At 41.7% G+C, this 23,795-nt stretch overlaps 2 protein-coding genes and 1 long non-coding RNA gene across 6 annotated transcripts in view; 1 reads left to right on the forward strand and 2 right to left on the reverse strand.

The window, feature by feature from the left end:
• InR-2 (insulin-like receptor-like) overlaps positions 1–14,412 on the reverse strand; it is a 54,828-nt gene extending 40,416 nt beyond the window's left edge. Inside the window, exon 1 of one of the 3 annotated variants that reach the window (XM_011650099.2) lies at positions 13,753–14,412. The gene's annotated coding sequence lies outside the window, so the exon portion shown is untranslated. Of the gene's footprint in view, positions 1–5,725; positions 6,231–13,752 lie in introns of those variants that run through there. The other 2 variants (XM_011650100.2, XM_089079849.1) reach the window with 2 other exon arrangements.
• Positions 14,413–15,235: 823 nt separating this feature from the next.
• Positions 15,236–19,592, reverse strand: LOC105434376 (daughter of sevenless). 2 transcript variants are annotated; one of them, XM_089085312.1, is made up of 7 exons: positions 19,190–19,592; positions 18,624–18,752; positions 18,379–18,559; positions 17,925–18,200; positions 17,089–17,853; positions 16,773–16,915; positions 15,236–16,671 (listed from the first exon to the last, which is right to left on the reverse strand). In XM_089085312.1, the coding sequence occupies exons 1-7, from the start codon at positions 19,268–19,270 to the stop codon at positions 16,429–16,431; spliced, it is 1,818 nt and encodes a 605-aa protein (XP_088941438.1). In that variant the 5' UTR covers positions 19,271–19,592; the 3' UTR covers positions 15,236–16,428. The 2 variants fall into 2 exon arrangements, with proteins under 2 accessions (XP_088941438.1, XP_011648406.2); XM_011650104.2 differs by having other exon boundaries at positions 18,624–19,592.
• Positions 19,593–19,811: 219 nt separating this feature from the next.
• LOC148938292 (uncharacterized) lies at positions 19,812–22,883 on the forward strand. Its single transcript, XR_016141397.1, has 2 exons — positions 19,812–22,552; positions 22,666–22,883. It is a non-coding gene; the product is annotated as an uncharacterized LOC148938292 (long non-coding RNA).
• Positions 22,884–23,795: the final 912 nt, after the last annotated feature.

Consider the following 23,795-nt stretch of genomic DNA (forward strand, 5'->3'; position numbering starts at 1 on the left):
CCGCGCCGTTCCGCGCCGCTCCGCGCCACGTCGCACCGTAATCCGTTTAGTTGTCAATCGAACCGAGGTGTACCGCGCCGAGGGAAAGACCGACAGCGGCGCTCGTTGCATTTGCAAAAAAAGCGAGAATTATTTCACCTCGATCTCGGAATGGATTTCGAGCGATTTGTTTCAGGGAATCCTCTCAGGTTTCCCAGATTGTCGATTCGCGACAATTACGTAAAGCGATTACGTCCTCCCCCTCGCGACGTAAAAACGCTTCGTAAAACGCCTATGTAAATTTTCGATATGTTGTAACGTGGCGCAACGCTGGCGCAACGGTAACTGCAACTCTTTCGGCGCGATCGATCGACGTACCGAGGAAAAATATATGCCGCTAATTGTGATTATAATCAAAGCCCGTCGACGAACGCGCGTTCGTAACGAATATACACTGAGCGTAGAGTGTAGATATTATCTGAGGAACGCGAAGATACGATAAAACGATATCCTATCTATATATAAACGATATTCCGTCTGAGAAATTGAATTAAATGTCTCCTCCCCCCCCCTGCGCACGAGTTAACAAGAAGACAAAAACCACGTAGTCAAGGGCGGCGAGCGATACAGTTCGTTTCTCTTGGTATTTTTTTCAAAGTGCGCGCGCGTGTTCACGACGCTTATCTCTCTCTCTTTCTCTCTCTCTCTCTTCCTCGTTAAACGGTGTCTGTCTCTCTCTCGTTCTCATCGTCGCCAAATACCATGGCGCGTTGGCGTTTTTGTCTCTTCACTGCCCCCGCCTCCCTACCCCCCCCCCCTCCCGCTCTCTTTCTCCATCTCTTCCATGAAGATGTACTGAATGGAAGGAGATGGTCGATACGCACCGTCCCCCGCTTCGGCTCGCAGACGACTTCCTTCGCGCTCACCGCCGCGCTATCTCCGACCAATCCGAAGACGAGAACGGTCGCTCCGATTTATGTTGTGTAGAACGGCCGCGAACGGACGCACGGGCCTGCGGTCCCGTCTTCGCCCGTTTTACTCGCACATTTCTGCTTGATGCCGCCATTGTTACAGCCCTACTGTCCTACCGCTGTCTTACCGCTGAAATCATCTCGCGCTCCAGAGACCGCGATTCCCGCGGCCGAGCTCGCTTCCAACTATTCCCCCTTTCCCATTCTGGTCCCGCCGATATTAAAGTCGTTCAGGTACACATACATTTATACGTGTTTCCCTCGTTAATTTCAGCTTACGAGGAGAGGAGAGTCTCGTCTCGTTTGCCATTTTTACGCCTCGACTTCTCTCGCAGCTGACACTTATCGGTGCGCGCTCGCATTCTTCATTCGTCACTGGGGAATCATCATACAACCGAAGAACTGTCTCCCTGTCTCATTTGTCATGTCACGATGCTGTGTCATCAAACGGCACGACGAACGTGCATAACTTTCTGGATGGTGAATCAAACGCTCGATATGGAATTATAATAATCATCAATATTATTATCGCAGTCATTTTATTTTCGTCTCACGTCGCGATTATTTTCGTCATTGAGACTCAGCAATTTTCTGAAAGCAATGAAATAATCTTATCGGCTTATTAATTAAAGCCTTCAATAAATTAAATCCGAACGAGATCTTTTTCATTTTTTTTTTTTCAACTGCGCAATTTTATACGAAAAGACGAATAACGGAATAAACCGTCTGTCTTGTCGAGAAGGATTATTATAACAAGCGGAATAGCTGTATGCAAAATAACTTGCTTCATCAAACGTTATCGCGGGATATTCGAAACGTGAGGCTTCCTCCGCAGTCCGAAGGTCGCGACACCATTGCTGTCATTGTGCGTGCTATCGACATGGCATCAGAGATATTTTTCTTAGGATTAATTGCGATTAAAGTGCGGACGATGTTTCTCAAAACATTGAATAAAATAAAAATACACTTTGGCAAACGTTAAAGGAGGCAGCAACGAATCCTAATCTCTGTAATGCCGATAAAGGCCAACGCAATGAGATACGTCATTCTCGAGAAGCGACAAACACAGCTACCTTTATCATTATCCAAATAAAATTACGCACTTCACGTACGTGCCAAAGAAGAGCATAACGATTTTTCTACTTAAATTCCACGACTTTCTCGCTTTCGAGGAATCTCTCATTGAAAGCGTTTTTTCCGTCTGTACTGACGATCGTGAACTCTTATGCTGAGTATTATTAATTTTTTTTCTCAGAAAACCAGTATCGATTCATTTAGTATTCATAAGCATGCGTAATGAGAAATTATAAAACTGGAATATGTAATTATTATTAGAATATGTAATTATTATTAGATTACGATGCAATAGACACGACCTACTGTCGACAAAAAAAATCGTTTTTTTTTTTTTTAAATATCTACGATACTACAAACGAAATTCCAACGTGATAATTATCGCGATAACGTAATGCATATTTTCCACATTTATAGGATCGATAATTGACTTGTTAATAATAATTATATCGTAACCAATCCATGAAATTTTACAAGCAATTTCCTCATAATTTTCAATAAAATTACACATTCCCAAAAGTATCAAGATACAATAAATTATCGAAATTCTCTTCGCATTGCGCTGCAACGTAATTAACCGTTTTATGTATTTATTTGTTATTTATAAGCGTCGTTGAAACGAGCTACATACGTAACATTCCAAACGTTATATCTCCAACAGTGCCATGGAAGTAATTTCAGAGCCGTAATAGAATGATACAGCATCAGCTATAATTTTGATTCTCTCCTGACGGCGACATGATTACGAAGCAGAAAATTGACAGAATTATATCATATAGAAAGAGAGAGAGAAAAAAAAGAGACAGAGAGACAGAGAGATAGAGAGAGAGAGAGAGAGAGACAGACAGACAGACAGACAGAGAGAGAGAGAGAGAGAGAGAGAGAGAGAGAGAGAGAGAGAGAGAAAGCGCAATTGCGTTTATCGAGATGCTACGCGATAAGAACGATTCCTAGTGGAACCGAAACGATTCGCGTTTAACAATTGAGAATCGCTGCCATCCGAAGGTGGTTGAGTGAACCGGGGCATGGGTGGATTGGGTGGCGAGGAGGGGGGGGGGGAGAAGAGGAAGGCAAGGAAATGATACTACGCCGCAGTATATAGGGTGAGCGATCGATGCGAGCCAAAACATTGCCACATGCCTAGCAGCCTGTGCGCGAAACCTGCTTTATAAAACCACCGCTATCGCGTTGTAGCCTAATAGGACGATTCGCGGCCGACAATTTTACACGTGTTCTCCACGATAAGGTCATAGGCGAATGGCGAGAATTACGTCGAACCCGCGTTACAGGCACGATTGATCCGAGCCCCCGATCCTCCCGTGGCTTTATACACGTTGGCCATCGGTGCCACGGCAACGTGCCACTTTTGATGCGCATAAAACGGAAATGAACGACGAAACAATGCCAAAATTCTCATGAGTTCGAAGGCTTGATGCTCGGCAGTCACTTTCGTTACAAGATACCAGTGTGGGCGTGACGAGTTTTATGATGGCTCAGATAACTTTTTGGCTGTCCAATTGTATTGCGTATTAGTATTAGATAATAGCAAACGGGAAAGATAAAAAAAATCCTAAAAAAAAAGAAAGCGTCAAAGTCTTCTTTAAACATTCTACATGTGATGCAAGAGACTTGTCTGATTTTGAGAACAAATTTGATTCTCTTGAGATATGTTGTCCAAAAAATTCAAGAGATCATGTTTTTTTTTTTATATTGGCCTAATTTAAGATTTAAGGGATGAAACCAATCTCAAAGTTACCACATATACATATATGATTTCAATCAATTATCAACAAAATAGTGAGATATATAGAAAAATTTTTAAACAAAACTTTATGATTTTTTATGTATTTTATAACAAATAAAAAATTCAATATTTTTCAAAATATCTCCATATCTTATTATTTTTCCTTAAATTTTTCAACTTCTTTCTCAAAGATGTGATTTTGTAAAATAATTTTATTATTTATACAATTGAATGTGGCATAAAATTTTCTTTAATTTTTATTCCTGGATGAAATTTAAATTTCACAAAAATAATGGGGAATGGAAGTATTTTAAAAAATAAATCTTTTAAAAATCTAAATACACGACTATAAAATATATAAAAAAACCATAAAAAAATTTATCTGAAATATTTTTTTATATACTTTATTAACAATAATACAATAATACTTCGTATATTACTTCGTTAGTAATTGATTGGAATCAAATATGTGCATTAGCTTTGAGGAGTTGTTTCATCCTTTAAATATCAAATTGTGCCGATATAAAAAAATACACGTCCCTTAGATTTTTGTGTTTGACAACATGTGTCAAGGAGAAAACCAAATCGCTTCCGGACAGTTGATTGACCCCTCGTGAGTGATACACTCTACCGATAGCTTAGACTTTTTCTTCGTAAAAAGAATGCGAAATGAATCGGAATGTATATCTGTCAGATAATTCGCGTGCCGTATCCGCAGGGCAAAATAATGGAGGAACGCTCGCATAATATTCCACGTAACACCGCGATATTGCGCCGCCGATCGACTCACCGGCTCGCGGAAAGCCGTTAGAAAGCGGATCTAACGTCGATCGGAATGCGCGAGGTAACGCTTAACAAGCACGCTGGGACTGTCGGGCAAGTTAGCTGAGGTAACTACCGGTCATACCGTGCACGCGAGTAAGAACGAAAAGTCATTCTTCGTACAAAACCGTACCTCCGACGGTAGGTACGTCGATCGGTACGGATGAAATAAGGCGATAAGAGAAGGAATTTAATGGTCGCCGCGATACGGAAAATACATTCGAGCCGGAGAAGACGCGCGGGAAGATCGTCCCGATGGTATTTCCCCGGGGGTATTGACGCGGCACCTCGCCGGCATCTCTCTACGCCTATATCCTTGAGCTGAGAATTTATTTCGCCGGGAATTTTCCGGGAAGGTCGGACGATGGATTTCCGAGTTCCCGTCACGATAACGCCGCGTCTATTCTAACCGCGACCGCTCAAGGCTCCGATGATCTATTCCGACGCATGAAGAATTCTAAGGAAAATAGCCTATCGGCAGCCGGCGATGATACGGGACGCGTGCCTGACGAACGGATGGACGGTGTAGGACGGCCTGTTGTTGTACGATAACTGAAATCTCTCCGCTCGGCGAAGGTTCTTTCAGCCGCGGAACGAAACGCGGCTTTCTCGTCAAATGTATCGAGAGCGCGTATCTGATCGCAATAAGTCCGACAGGCGCAGCCGTCGCGATCATACACTCGGCAATCCCGTGTATCAGTGGAAACGATATTTTTTTCCCCCCGAGAGAGATAACTGGAATCAATCGTGAACTTTACGATTCGATAGCTTCGGCGCGTCACGCACGAACGGGCGCATTATCGTTGTTGTGACGACGTCAATATAAAGCCGTTTTAATTATTGCTAATTCGATATCAAGGTGCGATCGCCCGTTCAGTCGTTTGTTCGTTTCGACTCGCTCCATTTCAGATTAAATCCCATGGAGAAGTCAACGTGCACACGTGCTGGAAGGATTTATTCCATCGTCCCCATCCCGGCCGCGTTATGGTGACGCGATTACAAAACGTCGGGTCACCGCAGAATTTACTCACGCGGCGGCCGCATAACGCGAGGCGGGCGAGGGAGGAGGAGGAGGAGGAGGAGGGGAAAAAAGAGCGCGTGTCCGCGAATCGTCATCATCTTATCTAATACCTACATCGAGCGACGGGCTATCGGGTGTCGCGCTCGAGGTAAACGGCGAAGGGTCGCTGTCCCCGTCGTCGTCGCGGTCTAAATGGCCACGAGCACGACAGCCTCGCATCGGCTGGACGTTAACCGTACATCGATGCGACGTGTGACACATCATGTACAATGCCAATGCGTAGTACGTCGTCGTCGTCGTCGTCGTCGTCGTCGTCGTTGTCGTCGTTGCCTGTGTCCACGCACGTCGTCGCACGTCCTCGTGTACGTACACACGCCCACACATGTGCGGATGCTGCCACTAATAGGTGCTTAATCGAGCGAGCCCCCGCGAGGTAACGCGTACGATAAGAAGGAAAGCATGCGCCGCTGCCTTTTTCGCGAAGCGAACTAACCGCCACCGCCGCGGCATCGTTCGGGGGTTGAGCGCGGAGGGGTAAGAAAGTGCGCAGTAAGGAAAGGACGGACTCCGCCCGCTGCCACCGTCGCCGCCACCTCCGCCGTCACCTCCGCCGTCACCTCCGCCGCCACCTCCGCCGCCACCTCCGCCGCCATCGCCGTTGCTATTCACCACTCATAGTGGTGCTCGCTTCTCGACGACCCTATTACGCATAAGTCGAATCTTTTGCCGTGTAATCGCCAATTTTCTTTTCCTGAATAAACAGCAGTGGAGCGAAGAAAGATCACGAAAGTCAAGAATAAGTTAAATTTATTTTATGGATCTCTTTGAAATTATAATTATATAGTAATATACTAGACTCAAAGGCTACATTTCAAACTATAAATATCTTACCTTTACATATTGAGTTTAACTTGTTTACGCTTTGAGTCTAACTAATCTAAAGTCACTCTCCTTCTTCAGGTGTTCGCTGAATGAATACTCGATGAAAATATCGAGAATATTTCGTTTGATTTTCTATCTTAAAGATTTTAGTATGTAGGAAGCAATCAAGTGTAATGCAATACGCGAAAGCGGAGGTTTCAAAGCTTCGTGACGATGCCGTTCTTTAAAAAAAAAGTGATACGATATCGAGAGCGACTAGAAGTAAAAGGGCTTCTCGCTTGACAAACTTTAACAACGATCTTGGGAGAACGACGCAATATTGTGTAAGAGAGGGAGCGTGGAGGGATCATGGAGCCGCCATCCAACGGTGAGCCCGGAAACCGATCGAGTCCTCCCCATTGTGCGCGATGATCAACGGAAGGATTTCGGCAACCAACATCCCCTCGCTCATTAGCATCACTATAACGTCGTCGTATGAGGCTAAGAGGTCGTTCACAAAGTTGCATTTCGTGTTTATGCTTACTTCATATATATATATATATATATATATATATATATACGCAGGAGCGTATACGTGCTTGCCAAGTGCGTATATATTTATCCGATAACGCACTTCTGGAACCTATTCAGCGAATGGGATTCCTATTCAACGGCCGAATGCTAATACGAAAATGAAACGTGAATCAACAAGATGATGCAAGAATGTCGGCAAAGATATTCGGCAAGATACGGCAGATTCGACATTCGCGCACTTTCACCCTCCCCTCTCAGGCTCGTCATCTCGTTGGACGGGGCTCTAACGTATGAAAGGCATGGAAAACGGAGGAAAAGGTACAGCAAGACGGGGATGGTAAAAACGCTCAAGCGGCGATAATATGTTGCTTTATTAGCAAGGAAGATACAGACACTTGTGCTATACTTGCCGAAGTACAAAGCACCTACGTCGAAAGGATATTGGAAGATAGCGCACGACCGCACCGTCGTTTAAAAGCGGAAACAAATGAACGAAAGAAAATGAACAAAGAACACGAGAGAACAAAGAGAGTAAGAAAAAGAGAGAGAGGGAGAGGGGGGAGGGAGAAAATGAAGGTGAGGGATGTATAGAAGAAACAACATTATTCTGAAACAAAACGCGAAAGAGAGAATAATCTACATCTATGAAAACATTGCGTTCAATAAGAAGAAGAGAAAAAAGCCGTTAAAACCAGCGGCTTTAGCCGAGAAATTTATCGACGGTGACGATCACTATGGAGTCGGCAATTATATCCAGATCTCGGTCTCGACATGGCGCGGTTCATCGAATTGCGCGATGACTTTAGGACCCAAGGTGCATACACGCGGTTCGAATGAAATATAGTTCCTGGAAAAATACGTGCGGCAAACACAGGCAGGCGCGCGCACACGCGTGCATACACGCCCGCACGCACGTACACGTCCGAGCACGTGTAACGTAAATCGCATGAACAGCGCTAGAGGAGTAGTTTGCATATTTAACGACGGTTTTCGATGGAAGAAGGGATGACGTCGTCGCTTCGCCGGCACGTTGCCTTTCGTTACGACGCCGCTTCTTCAAAAAAAATCGACGAGAGAATATATCTCCCCTCCCCCTCCCCCTCCCCTTAACTCGTCACGCTATAATCTCCAAGACACCCGGTATGTGTTGCACGGAATGCGGTTTACATTCCGGCATCTATGTAAAGTAAAACGGGCACACGAGGCGATCGAGATGCGAACGTGCAGGACGCGTGCGCACGCGTGCGCGCGCACGAGGCCGGCGGAGCGGCACGAACCGAGTCGTTCTTGCGTGAAAACGTTAATTTTGCACCGGCCGAATTAGTATTTGGAAACACCTTCGCTCACGTAAAGCATGTTTAAGCTTAAAGCACACAACCCCGCCGATTCTTAGGTATGTGCGCGCGCGCGCGCACGTTATCGAAGCACACGAAGTTTCCCCGATAAATACGAAACGGGTTAATTATATTCAAGCTGATGAGTTAACGGAGATTAGCTGGCGATAAAGGCGAAAATAGACGTGAAAGTACGTTGCCGCTCGAAAAAAAGACTGCCGCGACTAAAAATACCTAATATTTCCGTGAAAGGAAGGAGAAATTGCTCCTTTCTAAATTTTTACTTTTACCGTCTTCATTACTTCCGTTGTTTTCTTCGCGAACTTAACTATCGTCGAGTATCGCATTTAACGTTTTCCCTTCTCTCTGACAGTTAACGACCCAATTATTATCCTCAAGTTTGAAACGTCGATCTTTCCCGAGTGCCGAGAAGCTTGCCATAATGACGCGTGTTCGAGTAACACTAATTACGATCGCTAATTGCTCCGTGTCAGCATATTTACGCGCACGGTTATTGCAGGATGACGGTCGCTCGCGCAATCTTTTAGAACAAGATCGTTACAGATGGCACGATTGACAAGTACTCGACAGTAATATAACGCCAATTAACAAATTAGCAAATGATTTAAGATTCAATTTCTAAGTAACCGTTCGCACCAACGGACACGCACGACGTCGCATATCTACTTCGCGGATCTATGTGGGTAATAATTAGATTTTCTATGTCAAACGTGTACGCGCGTTCAAATAGAAAGTCGAAATCCCGTAAGAGATCCCGGACAAGGACACGCGCAACATGTAGCCGCGATAAGAAAAACGGCTGCTTCAGCATCAAAAAAAAAAAAAAAAAAAAAGAGCAACATGACCAAGCGGCAACGGCGGCGCGATGGTTTTACGTTTCACGGAAAATATACAAGAGATTGCAAAGCGGAACATGCGGCACGAGATGCATCTTGCTGTCGGCGAGAATACAATGAAAATACGCCAGAGAGAAGCGTGTTACATGCTCTTCGAGCGAATATCGACAACTCGAAAGTAATTCTGTGCGATCGTCGATACGCGGGAGAAATTAGCTATTAGAATAGAATAGAATATTTTATTTCAGCATTTCATTTCTATTATCAGAAACGGTTCTTGTCATTTGTTAGTTTACGATTATATTCTTATCTATACTCGTTCATCCACCCATTACTACTAATTGATTGTCTAATTTATGATAAATTATTCCTAATACAGAGTATTTATCGAAACCGAAAAAAAAGTTCTCTAAGAATTCCCCGATGTTCGAAGCAATTTGTTAAAAATTTCAAATGAAATAAAAGTGTTTTTATATCTTACAAATATATATTTATTGTTTATAGTTTTTAATTTTTTTATCATTTATAAATCATAAAACAAAATTAACAACAAAATTAAGTTTTAATAATTAAATTTAAAAAAATTTTGAAAAAAATTATAAGGGGAAGTGTAAAAAAATAAATATGTTATATTGTATAAAATTTTTAAATTTTACTTTCAAAAATTACAAACAAAAAATTATATAATAATTGTATAACGTAAACAAAATTTAACTTTCATAGAACAATTTCTTCTGATTTTTAGACAAAATAAAAAAAAAAAAAAATCCCTAAAAATGATTCCCTGATAAAATTCCAGGTTCTCCAGGTTTTTCCAGGTAACAGACACTATTTTATCTGTGATACTATCTTTATCTTTTCGCTTCTCACTCGCATACCAAACACCTGATACCTAGGAAAATTGGCCATTATAGAGGACGTCGCGAAATTATTCGTGCTCGTGCTTTGCACCGGCAAGATCCTTTGTTTCCGGGATAGTGACTTTCGTTGGAATTCGATTTAACGGAATGTTAATCAGTTCATTTTCGCCAATTGCGACGCGCCGTGAACGCCGGTCGCCGACGATATTCGGGGCCACGAGTTCCCCTTAGCATAACAATGCCGGCCAATCGTTCTATTGGGCGCATGTGCCCTTGATACGCGTTAATAGCGCAACCAGCGGTGACATTCCGTGCCATCGTTGGCGTAGTACTTTTGCCCGGGGAACGAATAAGCTATCCAATTACGATACCCGACGCGAGGCGGCCGGTCTAGACGTCATCGCCATTTCTACGGGGGTTAGAGAGTTGCTCAAAAATAACTGTCCAGCGCGCGGTATCAATGTGAAATCAACGCTCGCTTTTGCCGGAATCGGTGTGTCTGACAGCATCAAAAAAAAAAAAAAAAAAAAAGAGAAAAAAAATGAAAAAATCATTGGCATCCTTTTGTGATTTGTGACGACACCCGAGGATAAAACGAACCGCTAGCGCTTATATAGGAATAAACCACGGATGAGAAAGGAAGAAAAACGATAGAGAGGAGGCCGGGGATATAGGGGTTAGGTATTGCGGGCTCGACGTTATTGCCTGTCGTTAATGTCAGCCGTCAAATATTCCTATAACATTTTTACGAATATTTTCAAGGCTAAGAGTCTCTCCCGACAGACACTTTGCTTATTTCACCTTAGTTAAGGCACACCGAGCGACAACTTTTGCGAATGTCTATGATGTCGTAAACGTCACCGTTACTCACGTGGTCCCACGTTATTTTCCACACAGCCAGACTAATAAGAGGGCGTTTAACAATACGACGTCGGGCGCGAAACAATTGAGAAATTGATCTCAATTCCGATCGTATCGATTCCGATGACGATCTAAAGATCGTCGCGTTAATCTCGCTCTCTCTCTTTCCCTCTTGGAAAAATGATCTGCAATGAAACAGCTCTCTCTTTTTTTTTATAAAATGTGAAACGTTTCTCCAAAATAATACATAAAGATCTCTTGTAGCTCGTTCAAGAAACACTGGATACGTCGCGTCGCTATCAAACGTTTCTTATCAGAAATCAACTACTAGAACGTTCGATCGATATCCGCCCGCCGTCGCACTGTTCGCCAACTAACTGGCAAATAATCACGAGAAGGACGACGTCCATTGTCAGCCGTATTGCGGAGTACTGCGATTACGCGAGAAGACTTAACAAGATGTTATTCTATCGATCCGTGTCCATTCCTACCGCTGTCTGTTGACGTCTCTTAATTTTCTCTTAATTCCTTTTCCTAATTCCCAAAGAATCTATAATTAGATAAATATAAAAAAATAATTTAAATCGAAATTAAAGTTAAACCTTAACTGATAGAAATGGATACATAAATTATTTTACAATTATATTATCATATCTATTTCTATTAATTTCTATTAATTTCTATTAATTTTAATCTCGATTTCACTTTCTTTTTATATTTCCTAATACCTTTTATAATTCCTAAAACTATAAAAATAAAAGGCAAACGCTAAACCGAGAATAAAGTTAATCTAGATCGGTACAAGTGGGCGTTAAAAAAAATAAAGAAAATTCGTATCTCTCTCTTATTTTTTCGTTCAAAAGTTAAACTGCTGCCAACGTAATCCTATAAAATACAAATCGCGATATCAAATCGAGCACCAAATCGAAACGCGATTCTGTAATCGCAAAAGCGCTGGACGTCGACGGATCGATTTTCCGGAAGATTGACTGGAGAGGCAAGAAAGGCGGAAGATATCTGTTGTTAATCCTACAGGACGAACTCTCAAGGATGGATGAAGGCGGCGTGACAATCGAGCGAATACGAATACCGGATTACAAATAATAACGTTCGACGTCATACTTTCTCTCTCTCTCTCTCTCTCTCTCTCTCTCTCTCTCTCTCTCTCTCTCTCTCTCTCGGGAATAATATATATTTATGATAATCATGTGTACGAGCGTGCATACATGAGTGCGTGCGCGTGTACGCGCGTATACACGAGCGTAAAGCGCTCGAGAAAGAGTGCTTTGATGCGGATTGAAATCGGGCCGAGGCAAGCCGAGGCGAGCCGAATCGAATTTATGGCTCTTACACGGTCCTCTCCTGAGCTCGCGGGACGACGCAACATCGTCGTGAGGACGTTTGCTTTCTCACGACGCGACGGTGCGGCGTGGCGCGGCGTGGCGTGACATGGCGTGGCGTGGCATGGCGTGGCGTGGCGTGGCGTGGCGTGGCGTGGCGTGGCGTGGCGTGGCGTGGCGTGGCGTGGCGTGGCGTGGCGTGGCGTGGCGTGGCGTGGCGTGGCGTGGCGTGGCGTGCGTGGCGTGGGCGCAGCGCAGCGCAGCGGCGAACGAGGTTAGCCGAGCAGCCGCGAGGTGACTAAAGAGACTAAAGAGGTCAGTGACTAAAGAGAGAAATATCGCGAAATGCGATTTAACTGTCGCCACACGCCGCCGCTGCCGCCGCCGCTGCTCTTTGCCTATCAACGCGCGGTCCCGCGACATCGGGAGCAGTCTCTGTCTCTCTCTCTCTCTCTCTCTCTCTCTCTCTCTCTCTCTCTCTCTCTCTCTCTCTCTCTCTCTCTCTCTCTCTCTCTCTCACCCGAAGGAAGCGGCGGCGACCGCGCGATACAGGACCCGCGCGTGCGACGCACTACCTCGCCGAAATTCGCAGAATCGGCCGTCGAGGTAGTCCGCTTTTGCGCGCTCCCTTCCACTCCATCCCTACTGTCCCCCCTCCCCCCCCTCCGCCATCCTCCCTGTCTTATAGTCGTTCCACGAAAAAATCGCCACCGTTGTACATGAAACGCGATCACTCGCTTCCTCTCTTTCCGCTCCGGGTCCACGGCTCGGCATCTTCTGTCCCCGTTCCCCCTCACCTCTGCTCTCTTCCTCCTTTCTCACCGAGCAAATGAGCAATTTTCACGGCGGTCTGGGAGGCCATTGATACGCCGCGCCGCGCCGCGCCGCACCAGTGAAAGCATCCGTGTTTCGTGGAAAAGGACTCCTTCGCGAATCCCAACGTCATCGGCAGGAACAACGCCCAGAGGCGACGCGTTCCGCCGAAAAAATTTTGCCTGTTGGTCACGCGCACTTTTTTCCCCGCATCTTCCTTTCGTTCCTTCCCCGCCCCGTCGCCGCCAAACGATCGCGTTCTTTCTCGATTGAGGACAGCGGCGGCGAGGAAAGGAACGCAATTCGAAGCTGCTTTCGAGTAGAGAGAGGGAGGAGGAGAAGGAGAGAGAAAGAGAGAGAGAGAGAGAGAAAAAGATAGGTTGATAAATAGGTAGGCGGACGGAGGACAAGAAAAAAGGTCGCCTCGGCGAAAGTCGGAGAAACGAACGAAAACACGTTCGCCGGACGTGCCTTACGGGGCGAGTATCATTTCAGGAGCAGGAGTCGACGTCGCGAATGGCTCCGTCGACGTCGCGAATGGCATTCCGTGTGATAATAGCCGAATTGCCGCGTACCGCGAGTACGTCATATAATAATAATGAGACGAGCGGCTCGCGCCCCGCGAATGCGGCGGAGAAGCGAGGACGAAACGGAGAGTAAGTCAAAAGGAGGACGTCTTACCGAAATGCGGCGTCTAATCGGAGGCCTCGAGGCGCGTATCGAGGTGTCATATCACTCAGCTTCTGTCGTCGAGACACACAATCGAGGGTTGCCTCCCTGGCATTCAAGACTCGGTGGCCAGTGGCAAACACCGTGGCGCGCGATCACTTTTTCTCTCGCAAAAAAAAAAAAAAAAGAAACACCAACACCACTCACAGCCGCGCACGCATAACACTCTCGCGAAAATATCGCTCCGCGAGAATCGGAGTCGACTCGTGCGGCTGTCCGTACGTTTAATCCGTTTTGTTTATGCCTCGGTCGCTCTTCCGGGGCGAGCGGAAACGACGGAAGGAGATCGACGGCGTCGCGCAGCGTCGTGGCACGCGACAGGATGATCGCGTCGTTAAATAAATATCGCGCGGCTACTCGGTCGGGGCGCAAGATTCCCCGCGCGACTCGCACACAACTTGTTTACTAGAACGCGCACCGCGCCATGCCCCGTGAAACGTGCGTCTGCCACCGCCTGCCTCTCGCCCACCGAGCAAAATAGGCGCCTGCGCACTGGCTCGCCGTCCCGCGTCTACGCGCTCCTCTCCCTTCTTCTTCCCGGCCGCGCTTTCTACGTGCGATAAAGGGAATATCTGCCTTGACGTACTACTACGACGCAACCGCGGCGAGGCAGCGCGTCGTAACATACGAACACAAGCGGGTCATCGTACTCTCGCACCACCTCTGGACGAACGACGTTATTCGCCCGTGCTCGTCTTCTATCGAAACGTCCCGTCCATATCCCCGATTACCGCGAATATCGCGACATCTGTTAAAACCTGAGTTAAAACCAAGCTAAATTTAACGCGTACGCACGGATGATAAATCGGCGCGGATAATAGGCCGGCTTGGAGATGATAAACTATCCCGAAAGATAAATCCGGCGCGGATGATAAACTGTGCACGATTAATAATTCAGATGTGAATGAAGTCAAAACCATTAAATATCTACGAAGATATCTTTTTTTAATAATATATAAATATCTTAATAAATATCTAAATAAAAATAAAAGATATCTTTAAAAAGAGATAGAAAATATCTTTTTAATAATATATTAATATCTTTTTAATTATATATATATATCTTTTTAGGATAGCTGAAAAATTTTAGAACGTCTTTTTGACGTCTTAATGTTCTTTAAGAATTTTCTTTGGATAGCAAAGTTTAAAACTGAATTTTTATGATATATAGGAATGTTATGCCTAATTGAACGATAATTGAGTTTTATCTTCATTAAAATCGCGAGTGTTAGAATTTTTTATTCAATAAAGATTAATTTTTCTCGAAATGTGATCATAATGATAATTTATAAACTTTTATAATTTATACTGAATCTTATTTATAAAATTAAATCATTTTGAAATTATCTCTTGTATAAGAAAAGAGATAAATTCGTACAAGCATATAGATTAATATGAAATATTATTGAAATATTATTTGAAATAAAAAGCAAAATTGTAATAGGTATATATGCATATATATTCATAATTTCTACATTTACAATTATAATTATGATGAAAGATTAACTATATAAAATATTTATATCTCGCTCTTTCAACGACGATATTTCTGTAACAGAAAATGGTTCAATATTTTCAATGATTATGATAAAATGATAAAATAATAATCGGAATTCAATTATACATGTTCCATGATAAAATAATTAAAATAATGATACTGTAAAATAATGATGTAATTTTAATACAATTTTTCTCAGTTTTTTTGCAGTTTTATGCTCTTAATCAATGCAATAATATAATCTACATATAAATACGTATTTATATGTATCATATATAAATTAGATTAATAAAAGAATCTATATAAAGCAGTTCCTAAATGATCAATATCGTACAATATGATTGTATAGCATTGATCGTTTAAAAGCCACTTATAATATGTATTAAAATACAGTATTATTTTCGATCATGTTAATATAACAATCATGTTAATATACATGTAACGAATTATCTTTGCAATGAGTACTGCATCTAATTATCTTGATAAAACGGATTTCGTTGCGACATGATAAAAAAATATTCTGTATCATTTTATATCTAATGCTAAAAATAGGACATCCTTAAACGAACAATACTACAAATTTAGTTATTCGTTGGACATATAGTTGACAATAAGAATGCCCCGCACGTTGTTCCTACATAAAATTATGCATATAAAATTACAATTGTACCCAAAGATAAGAGAAATTTGACAACTTAAATAATACTTCAACTTGATTTAACCGAGAAATTCCTTTTCAAAATGATTTCCTAACAAGAGTGCACTTGCACTTGTCATTCTATCATTCACTTCCCTTTATAGTATTATATTTTTGGTCCATTTTATATTGCTGTACAATACTTCAATATTCAATTGCCTCTTTTAATTACATAGCCAATTTATGAAACAAATCATCGTTATGTTAAAGAATAAATTGATACTTCGTAAAAGTGATGGATGTTATCTTTGTGTAAATACTGCGTCCTTTGTGTAAATATCATCTTTCGTTCTATTATTTTTTCACAATATTGTGTTCTAACATATTGATACTTAAAATAAGGAAAGTCCTTACGTAACATAGTAAAAGTCCACACACATTACGAATTTAATCTATTTAACATCCGTCTGATTCGTATAATACAATTCGCTCTCTACGTTAATTCGTCCGTGCATAATTTTCTCTCTTCCTCTACTCGCTGTCGAGTGCGATTGAAAGCCTCCGTTTTGACGAAATCCACGGTTTTGTACACTGTCGTACTCGGAAGAGATGGCGCGGGCGGTAATGTCGAAGAATTAAAGCTCTCTGTCGTTTTCAAATCAAGATCCAGATATTGCAGCACCACCAAGCGATTGGACGCCGGAATAAACGTATTGTGATCTTGGTAATAGTATATCTGGAAATCGAATTACACATAATATGTGAAATCATACATCGTACCGACATGCGTCATGCGCAATGGAGATTACGCGCGATTCTTGGAACCATCCTACGAACCTCTTCTTTATCCTCGAATGCGTTATTGTCTTCGTCCGAAGTCGATTGATGACGTGTTGAGTGCATATGTGATGGAGGCGTTGGACTGGGCGCCGCCCGCATTCTTCCTCTTCCGGGAGGAGATGCAAGTTGTAAATGAGGTGCTGCAAAAAATTTATTATCATATATCTCAAATGTATCTCTTACATGCTTAGTATTACATAATTTCAGATCTAAATAACATTAAGGATCGCCTTAGTCCATCTTTTCTAAGATATTATTATTATTATTTTTACTAGCATCGTATAAAAAAGGAGAAGAGGAAGAAAAAATCTACCTTCCACTGGCGATTTATTCAATGGCGGCTTTAATTTCCTATTGATGCTGGGCGGTTCAGCCGGAGAGTGTTCGGCAGAACTCACATCGTACATCGTTACTATCGTTGGACCTGGTGATGGTTCATTGCTTATGATAGACATTGAATCGCTAGTTTTCCTACCAGGTTTCAGCTCTCTATATACTATCGGTGGAGGCGGCGCCATGGTGGTCGGTACACTTGTACAACCATCTCGCACGAGAGGGCTAGGTAGATTCGAGTACGTCGCCGTGGTCGAGTTTTCAGAACGCGGACTTGGCGGTTCGTCCTCGTGGAAATCATAGCGAAAGACATTCTGCGTTTCGTCACTGATAGTGCTCGGCGCGGCGTTTGAGTAAAAGTGCTTCGACGATTGATCGACCGCTGCCGCGCTGCTCTCGACAGTCGTTTGCGTTGCTTGCGGTTGATGAGATCTAGGAAAATCATACGATTCATCGGTCACGACACTCGTCGCTATCGTCGCGGCAGCAGCAGCAGGCGTCGTCGGCGCCGGTGTCGCCGGGGTACTCGGTTTCGAACTCTCGGTGGCACCATCTAAGTTCAGATAGTTATGACCAGGATTTTCAGGTAACATATGGGGTGGTTTCGGTGGCCTTGGCGGTGCTGGTAACTTCTCTATGGCTGGTGGCAATGCGGAATCGACGATCCGAAGTTTACCGAAGCGTTTTCTCACACTCCACGAGCCAATCTCCTGATCACCTGAACCGTGAGGTTGCCGTGAATCACCTGTTACGATTTTATTCCGTTAAAAAAGATAAAAGAAACGAATCAAATATTATAAAAATTGCCATGTTCACCTGTTGGAAGTGTGTCCCAATGTATGGACATTACAGGCGCCCATTCATCATCTGTGAAGACACTCTCGGCATCTGTCGTTGTAGGTGATCGTGGTGGTGAAGGTGCCAATTTTCTCGGGGCATCGTAGTGCTCGGGTCCCTGTCCAAGGGCAGAACTCAAGGAGCTGGTATCATTGAGTCGACGACCAGAAATGCATTCGCTAATAGGAATGTAGGGACCGGAGATTGTGCTAGTGGGTGAAGTTGGTGGGGATTCTTGAGACTCATATTGAAATACTAAAACAAAAATTGCATGCTAATGTGTAAAAATTAAATTTGTATTCTATTCAAATATTTTTTATATTATAGAAAAGTTCTTAAAAAAATGAGAATCCTGTCTTGTGATATAAATTCACAAAAATTTAATATAAAAACATATATGCAAAAGAATAATGTGAGACATAAATTCCATTACTTTGTTGTTCATCGTCCTGAGTATATGCCTTCAGACCACAAACTTGACAAACCGCATCTACCCATTTGTTCATATCAGTTTCATTCTCAGCGACTAAATAATAGATTCGTTTAGGTGTCTTGACATTAAACATATATTGATACTTCTGTTTGCGATTTTCAAATCTAAGACCTGCATCCACCTATAAGCATTATTATCCAATTAGTAATATAAAGATAACTCTATAAAGATAATGTTACAAATACCTGTTCACATTGATCCAAATCAATGCGTCCCTTGAGTTTACGACAGCGCCTATCTGTATAATATTCCAAAAAATATTGACCAGGCAGCTCGCCACTGTGACGAAGGGCAAACCATCGCTTTCTCCATCGCTGGTGGGAAAAAAATACAGAGTTAAAACTATTATTTTTGAAACTGCAATATACTTGCCAAGAAAAGTTCCAATAAACATCATTCATCACAATTATATTTTCCCCCCATCGAAAGTGCAAGTTCCCCAAAAAAGTCAAAAATCACTTGCGAGCGAATTCTTTCGAATTCTCTTAGAATTAGGTTAGGCCGAGATATTTTTCAGGCGGAGAGAACCAAGTTTATCGCCGTGGAATGAACGCTCGAGTTTTCCTCGGAATTTTAAACGTCAAATAACACTCCAGAATCTGGAGTTGGCATCTCTAGCGGATTAAGGGGGAAGTATCTTAAGGATAATCCAGGCGAACGTAAACAATGAGCAGGCCTCAGTTCTGGGAAAGCTTCGTGGATAAAAGACACAAATTGCGATATGTGAATTCGCTATATACTCAACACCGACCGCTCGCCAGATCTTGTTAGGCGGCGATTTGATGAGATATCCCTCGTAGACGATCTCCTGAGATGTCTTGAGCACCTCCATCTCTTCCTCCACCCAGGAGACGGTGATCAGCGCGGTGAGGTCGCCCGGTTAGCAATCGCCGTGGAGCGATTTTCAGAATCTCAGAGGCAGGAAACCATCGTCGTGATAGGTGCGCGAGGAACCACCGACGACGACGACGACGACAGTGACGGGCATGACGACGCGCTCGTCGTCCACTTGTCTATTTTTGGCGTAACACGGAGAAACCGAGACCTTCCTCCTTTCCCTGCCGAACCCTTGTCCCTGTGCGCTTGCGCGCGCACAGCCAAACGGTACCGACACGCGGATAACGCGAGGGAGAAAGAGAGAGAGAGAGAGAGAGAGAGAGAGAAAGAGAGAGAGAGACCAACACAAAACAGCCCGCAATCCGCAACGGGACACCGCGCTCCGCGCTGCGGATCTCGGCGCGATGCACAAAGACGAGACGCGAGTAAACGTCACGGAGCCGTGTCTCCGTTCTCCGCTCTCCGTTTCGTCTCGTTCCGTCTCGTCCGTCCGTCACTCGCCGCCGCGGCCACGTGTGCCAAGGATCGCGCGAGTGACGTGACACACACGGGATCTTTCCGTAATGACGAGCGGCGCAGTAATGCGCGACTTTGTGGCCGTTAATGAAGGGTTATTTTTTCATAACTACTTTGTATCCGAGTTGTAACTGTTTAACTATTAACTCTTTAGTAAAAAGAGCAGTTGTCCGTTTTTCTTTTTTTTTTTTTTATCATGATTATGATTGAGCCTCCGTAGGCTGCGAAATTATAGATCAAATATTTATTTTGATGCCATATTATCGACGATGCCAGTGGTTAGTCTTATATTATCAGCATGTATTGTAATTATCAAAGGATGTATTCCAGAGATAAAAGTTATTGTAAGGTATCACACACAGATATTATTTTATAATTATAAATTGTGGAATATTGTTTTACGTTTCTTTCTAATATTTTCAAGAAATTTAAAATTAACTTTATTTTAAATAAATTTACGAGTTTTAAGAGGCCATCCTTTCTGAAGAATTATATACAAAAAGTTCAAGAACTTTTCAAAATGAATTACACACCTCGATATAAGAATATAGTTTTATATATAGTTTTTGAAGGAAAAAATAACTTTATTAATAAAATTATTATAATTAAAAAAACTCTTCATGTATTACGACCATTTAATAAATGTCTATGCCTAATAATGAAATAATGAATGATTTTTATGCGACGATTGCTTCAGTTGATTTTAATAATCTATTCCACGAGTTCGAGGAAAAAAGATTTGTTTATTCGATGCTTTTTTCTCAAATTTATAAAGTTCATAGCGGCATGTTTGTGTTTTATAACAGTAAGGCATTGTGTGATCGGTATTTAATAATATAATTTAATAATAATATTGATTTTATAATTTCATTATTAATATTTTAATAATATTTTGATATTAATATTATAAAATAAATTTTAACAATATTATGATCTTTTTCGCACAAGAGTGGCGATTTGTAAATTATATAGTTTAAATAATAGTGAAAACATTATTAATAGTATTGAGTATTATTATCATATGTTTGTAGCTTCCTGAAATTATTTCATTGAAATTTTTCTCTTTCTTATTTATCTCATATAATGGGCTTTTAATTATAAAATCGAGATGTAGCGTAAACTAGCGCCTAGTAGTCGATAAAACAGATATAAGTTATGGTATCTTAACCTAACTATTAACCTAACCTTTATGATTGCGCTATTATCTGTGTTTTACAGAACAACAAAAAGGAAAATAAATATAATTTATTAATTTACTTCATTATTAGTTCCTTCACAACGAGATCACATCTGAATTCTGGCATCACTGCTTATTATATCGATTTCAGAGCTCAATTTTTCAGAAATTCATTTTTGATTATCTTACGATAAAGTTGATTATTGCAAAATACAACACAATATTACAAAAATTGCAATATCATCTAATAGAAGACACTTTCTAGTTTGTATTTATGTTTCTAAAATTTCATATTTAACTTTTGTTTAAGAAACATAACATAGTCCAAAAACAAAGTGGTATGACTCTATTGGCAACTTTTGCCTAGATTTTTTCGTACAATACAATGCTTGAATATGAATACGTGTAATTTTTTACGATATTCCCCTAACATTTTTAGAATTTACGTATGCCGTTAGGGACAGGAATTACGGCCTGTTTGTTTCTCGTCGAACGATCGATTTTTTCCCTTTTCCTCGATTGCTGGAACTTCATGCAATTCGCCATTACGATCGCTTGCACACGCATAATCATACGCCGCGTTTACATTAGAAAGAATCGTTCGCTTTCTCACAAGGAACGCCTCGGCGTTCGAGAAATTTCCAATAAAACGCGAGCGATCTTTCATTTACTGGGAAAAGTTACACAGCGTGCTGAGTGTAGAATTTTTTTCCCCTTCCGATCGTCTTGATAGATTAATAGCGATCATTCGCAGACTACTTCGTTCCATTCACGAGATAAATTTGTGATGAAATCAGTTCCGATTAATTGATTTAATCGACGAAATAATTCTCGATGTTTAAAAACAATATCTTCAAAATTACTTGGCATTCGATCTTAAAATTCGAAACTGTCTATATTGTTCAATCATCTAATATTTTCAAGTTACTATTACAAAATATAGTCTATTTTTACTATGTATTTATAAAAGATTAAAAGACTCCTGAAAGTTCTTAATAAAAGAAACTCTTCATATCTGGTTTTAAATGTCTATTTATCTGATATTTTTATCTTACCGAAAAAATGAAAAAAACTGAACATACCGAGTACATTTTTTTGTATAACATCATACATATTTGAAATATTTGAATGGATTATACATAATGTATTTTTACAATCTCTTTCAATATTCTCAGAATCTACATGTACTATTTGAGAGAGGCAAACTCTCGATTCTAGAATTCGACCGAGAACAAAGACAGAGGTTAATGAAATTTGCGAATACTGCAATTTTTCACGTAGCACCCCTCCTCCCTCTACGGCTATAACAAAAACAACAAATCCCATGTTCGGTTTCGTTGGACTCTTTTTCGATGCAATTCCTCTCTGTGAATGCTGAAGCGCGTCGACGGACCTAACCTCACGCGGATTTGCGACGCGGAAAAGCAAAGCCACCGCGCGTAATGCGGAGAACAGCAGCTTAATTTGCAAGTCAATAAGGCTAACGCCGTAGACGCGTAGACCATGCCGATCGATATTCAAATATTTAAAATTGAATTGGCGCTCTATTCTCGATTGAACACAATTCATTTCCGCATATATGACGTATGTATTGATTACCGAAGCGAAAAGAGTTTTTTTTTTTTCCTTAAGTTAAGATCTATATATATATTATATTGTATTTTGTACGCGTAATCAAATTTTTAATAAAATTTTAGATAAAAATTGGAGACTGCGGTCTGTCAATGCAATGACCACATTTCATGCAGTATCATCTTTAATTATATATATTTTATATAATTATATATATTTTTGTACAAAAAAAATGTTTTTTTTTAGATATCACAATATAATGTAAAAAATAATAATTTGAAAAAATTCATCAATTTTCATATATATTTACCTGACAAAATAATTAAAAATGACGAACTCTTGAGACTTCAGAAGTGTACTCTCCCTTTAACGTATTAATATCTTAGGTGCAGGATCTTAGGTAAAAGAAACGATGTATTTATTCTGTGTTTTATACTTTTTTATTTTATACATGTTTTATATACACAAAAGAGAATGCAGGCATAAAAAATACATGAAAAGAAATACGTAAAGAGGGAAAGAAGAAACGTAGAGATCCAATGACGAAAATATACAAGCGAAATAAATCATTTGCAGGGTGGTGATAAGTCTTAGCCATTAATCAATCAGCTGTTTCAATGAAGGTCAAATTCCTGTGATGTTCGACGCTTTTCTTAATGAAATGAGCAATGCGGTAACAAAAAGATAATCCACAGCTTAATATATTTGTTCATCGACGTCTCGATTCCCGTGGAAATCGACATCGCATCGGAGAACCCCGCTTGTCTCTTAAGGGGGCAAACCTAGGAATTATTATCACGTATTCGTTAATTGTTACAGGCTCCAAAAACGACTCGATACAAATCGCTGCGACTTTGTTAACTCGCTCGGCTTGAACACGCGGATTTCAGGAATAACGCACGAAACAATTCCTTGGAAACAACTCCTTTCTCCTCCATTTTTTTTTCTTCCATTTAAGAACGCCTAGAGAGCTCTCTCTCTCTCTCTCTCTCTCTCTCTTCCGCTTTCTCTCTCTCTCTCTCTCTCTCTCTCTCTCTCATCGCCGTTCACGCAACTCGTACTAAAATCTAGTCTATCGTACATATTTTATACATTGAGCGCATCATCAGAGGTGTCGGCGATCATTCGCCGCTCTCCGCGAAGGGTGTCGCGTGAACGTAACGACACTTCGTCTCTGAAACGAGGGACTCTGAACTTCCTTCGTTATCGCGCGCGGATGCAAGCGTCGCGGGAATAAACACGGTGAAAAAACACG

This window comes from Pogonomyrmex barbatus, unplaced genomic scaffold (assembly GCF_055798465.1).
Source record: "Pogonomyrmex barbatus isolate J1 unplaced genomic scaffold, ASM5579846v1 scaffold1, whole genome shotgun sequence".
Classification (NCBI taxonomy): domain Eukaryota; kingdom Metazoa; phylum Arthropoda; class Insecta; order Hymenoptera; family Formicidae; genus Pogonomyrmex; species Pogonomyrmex barbatus.

What these genes read in the sequence shown, in the direction of transcription:
- LOC105434376 (XM_011650104.2), bottom strand. Translation starts at nt 18,839, where the DNA reads ATGAATGATGTTTATTGGAACTTTTCTTGGCAAGTATATTGCAGTTTC. An exon ending in ATTTGGATCAATGTGAACAG is followed by an intron (nt 18,560 to 18,623) that starts GTATTTGTAACA and finishes TAATGCTTATAG; the next exon opens with GTGGATGCAGGTCTTAGATT. An exon ending in CATTCGAGGATAAAGAAGAG is followed by an intron (nt 16,672 to 16,772) that starts GTTCGTAGGATG and finishes TTCGATTTCCAG; the next exon opens with ATATACTATTACCAAGATCA.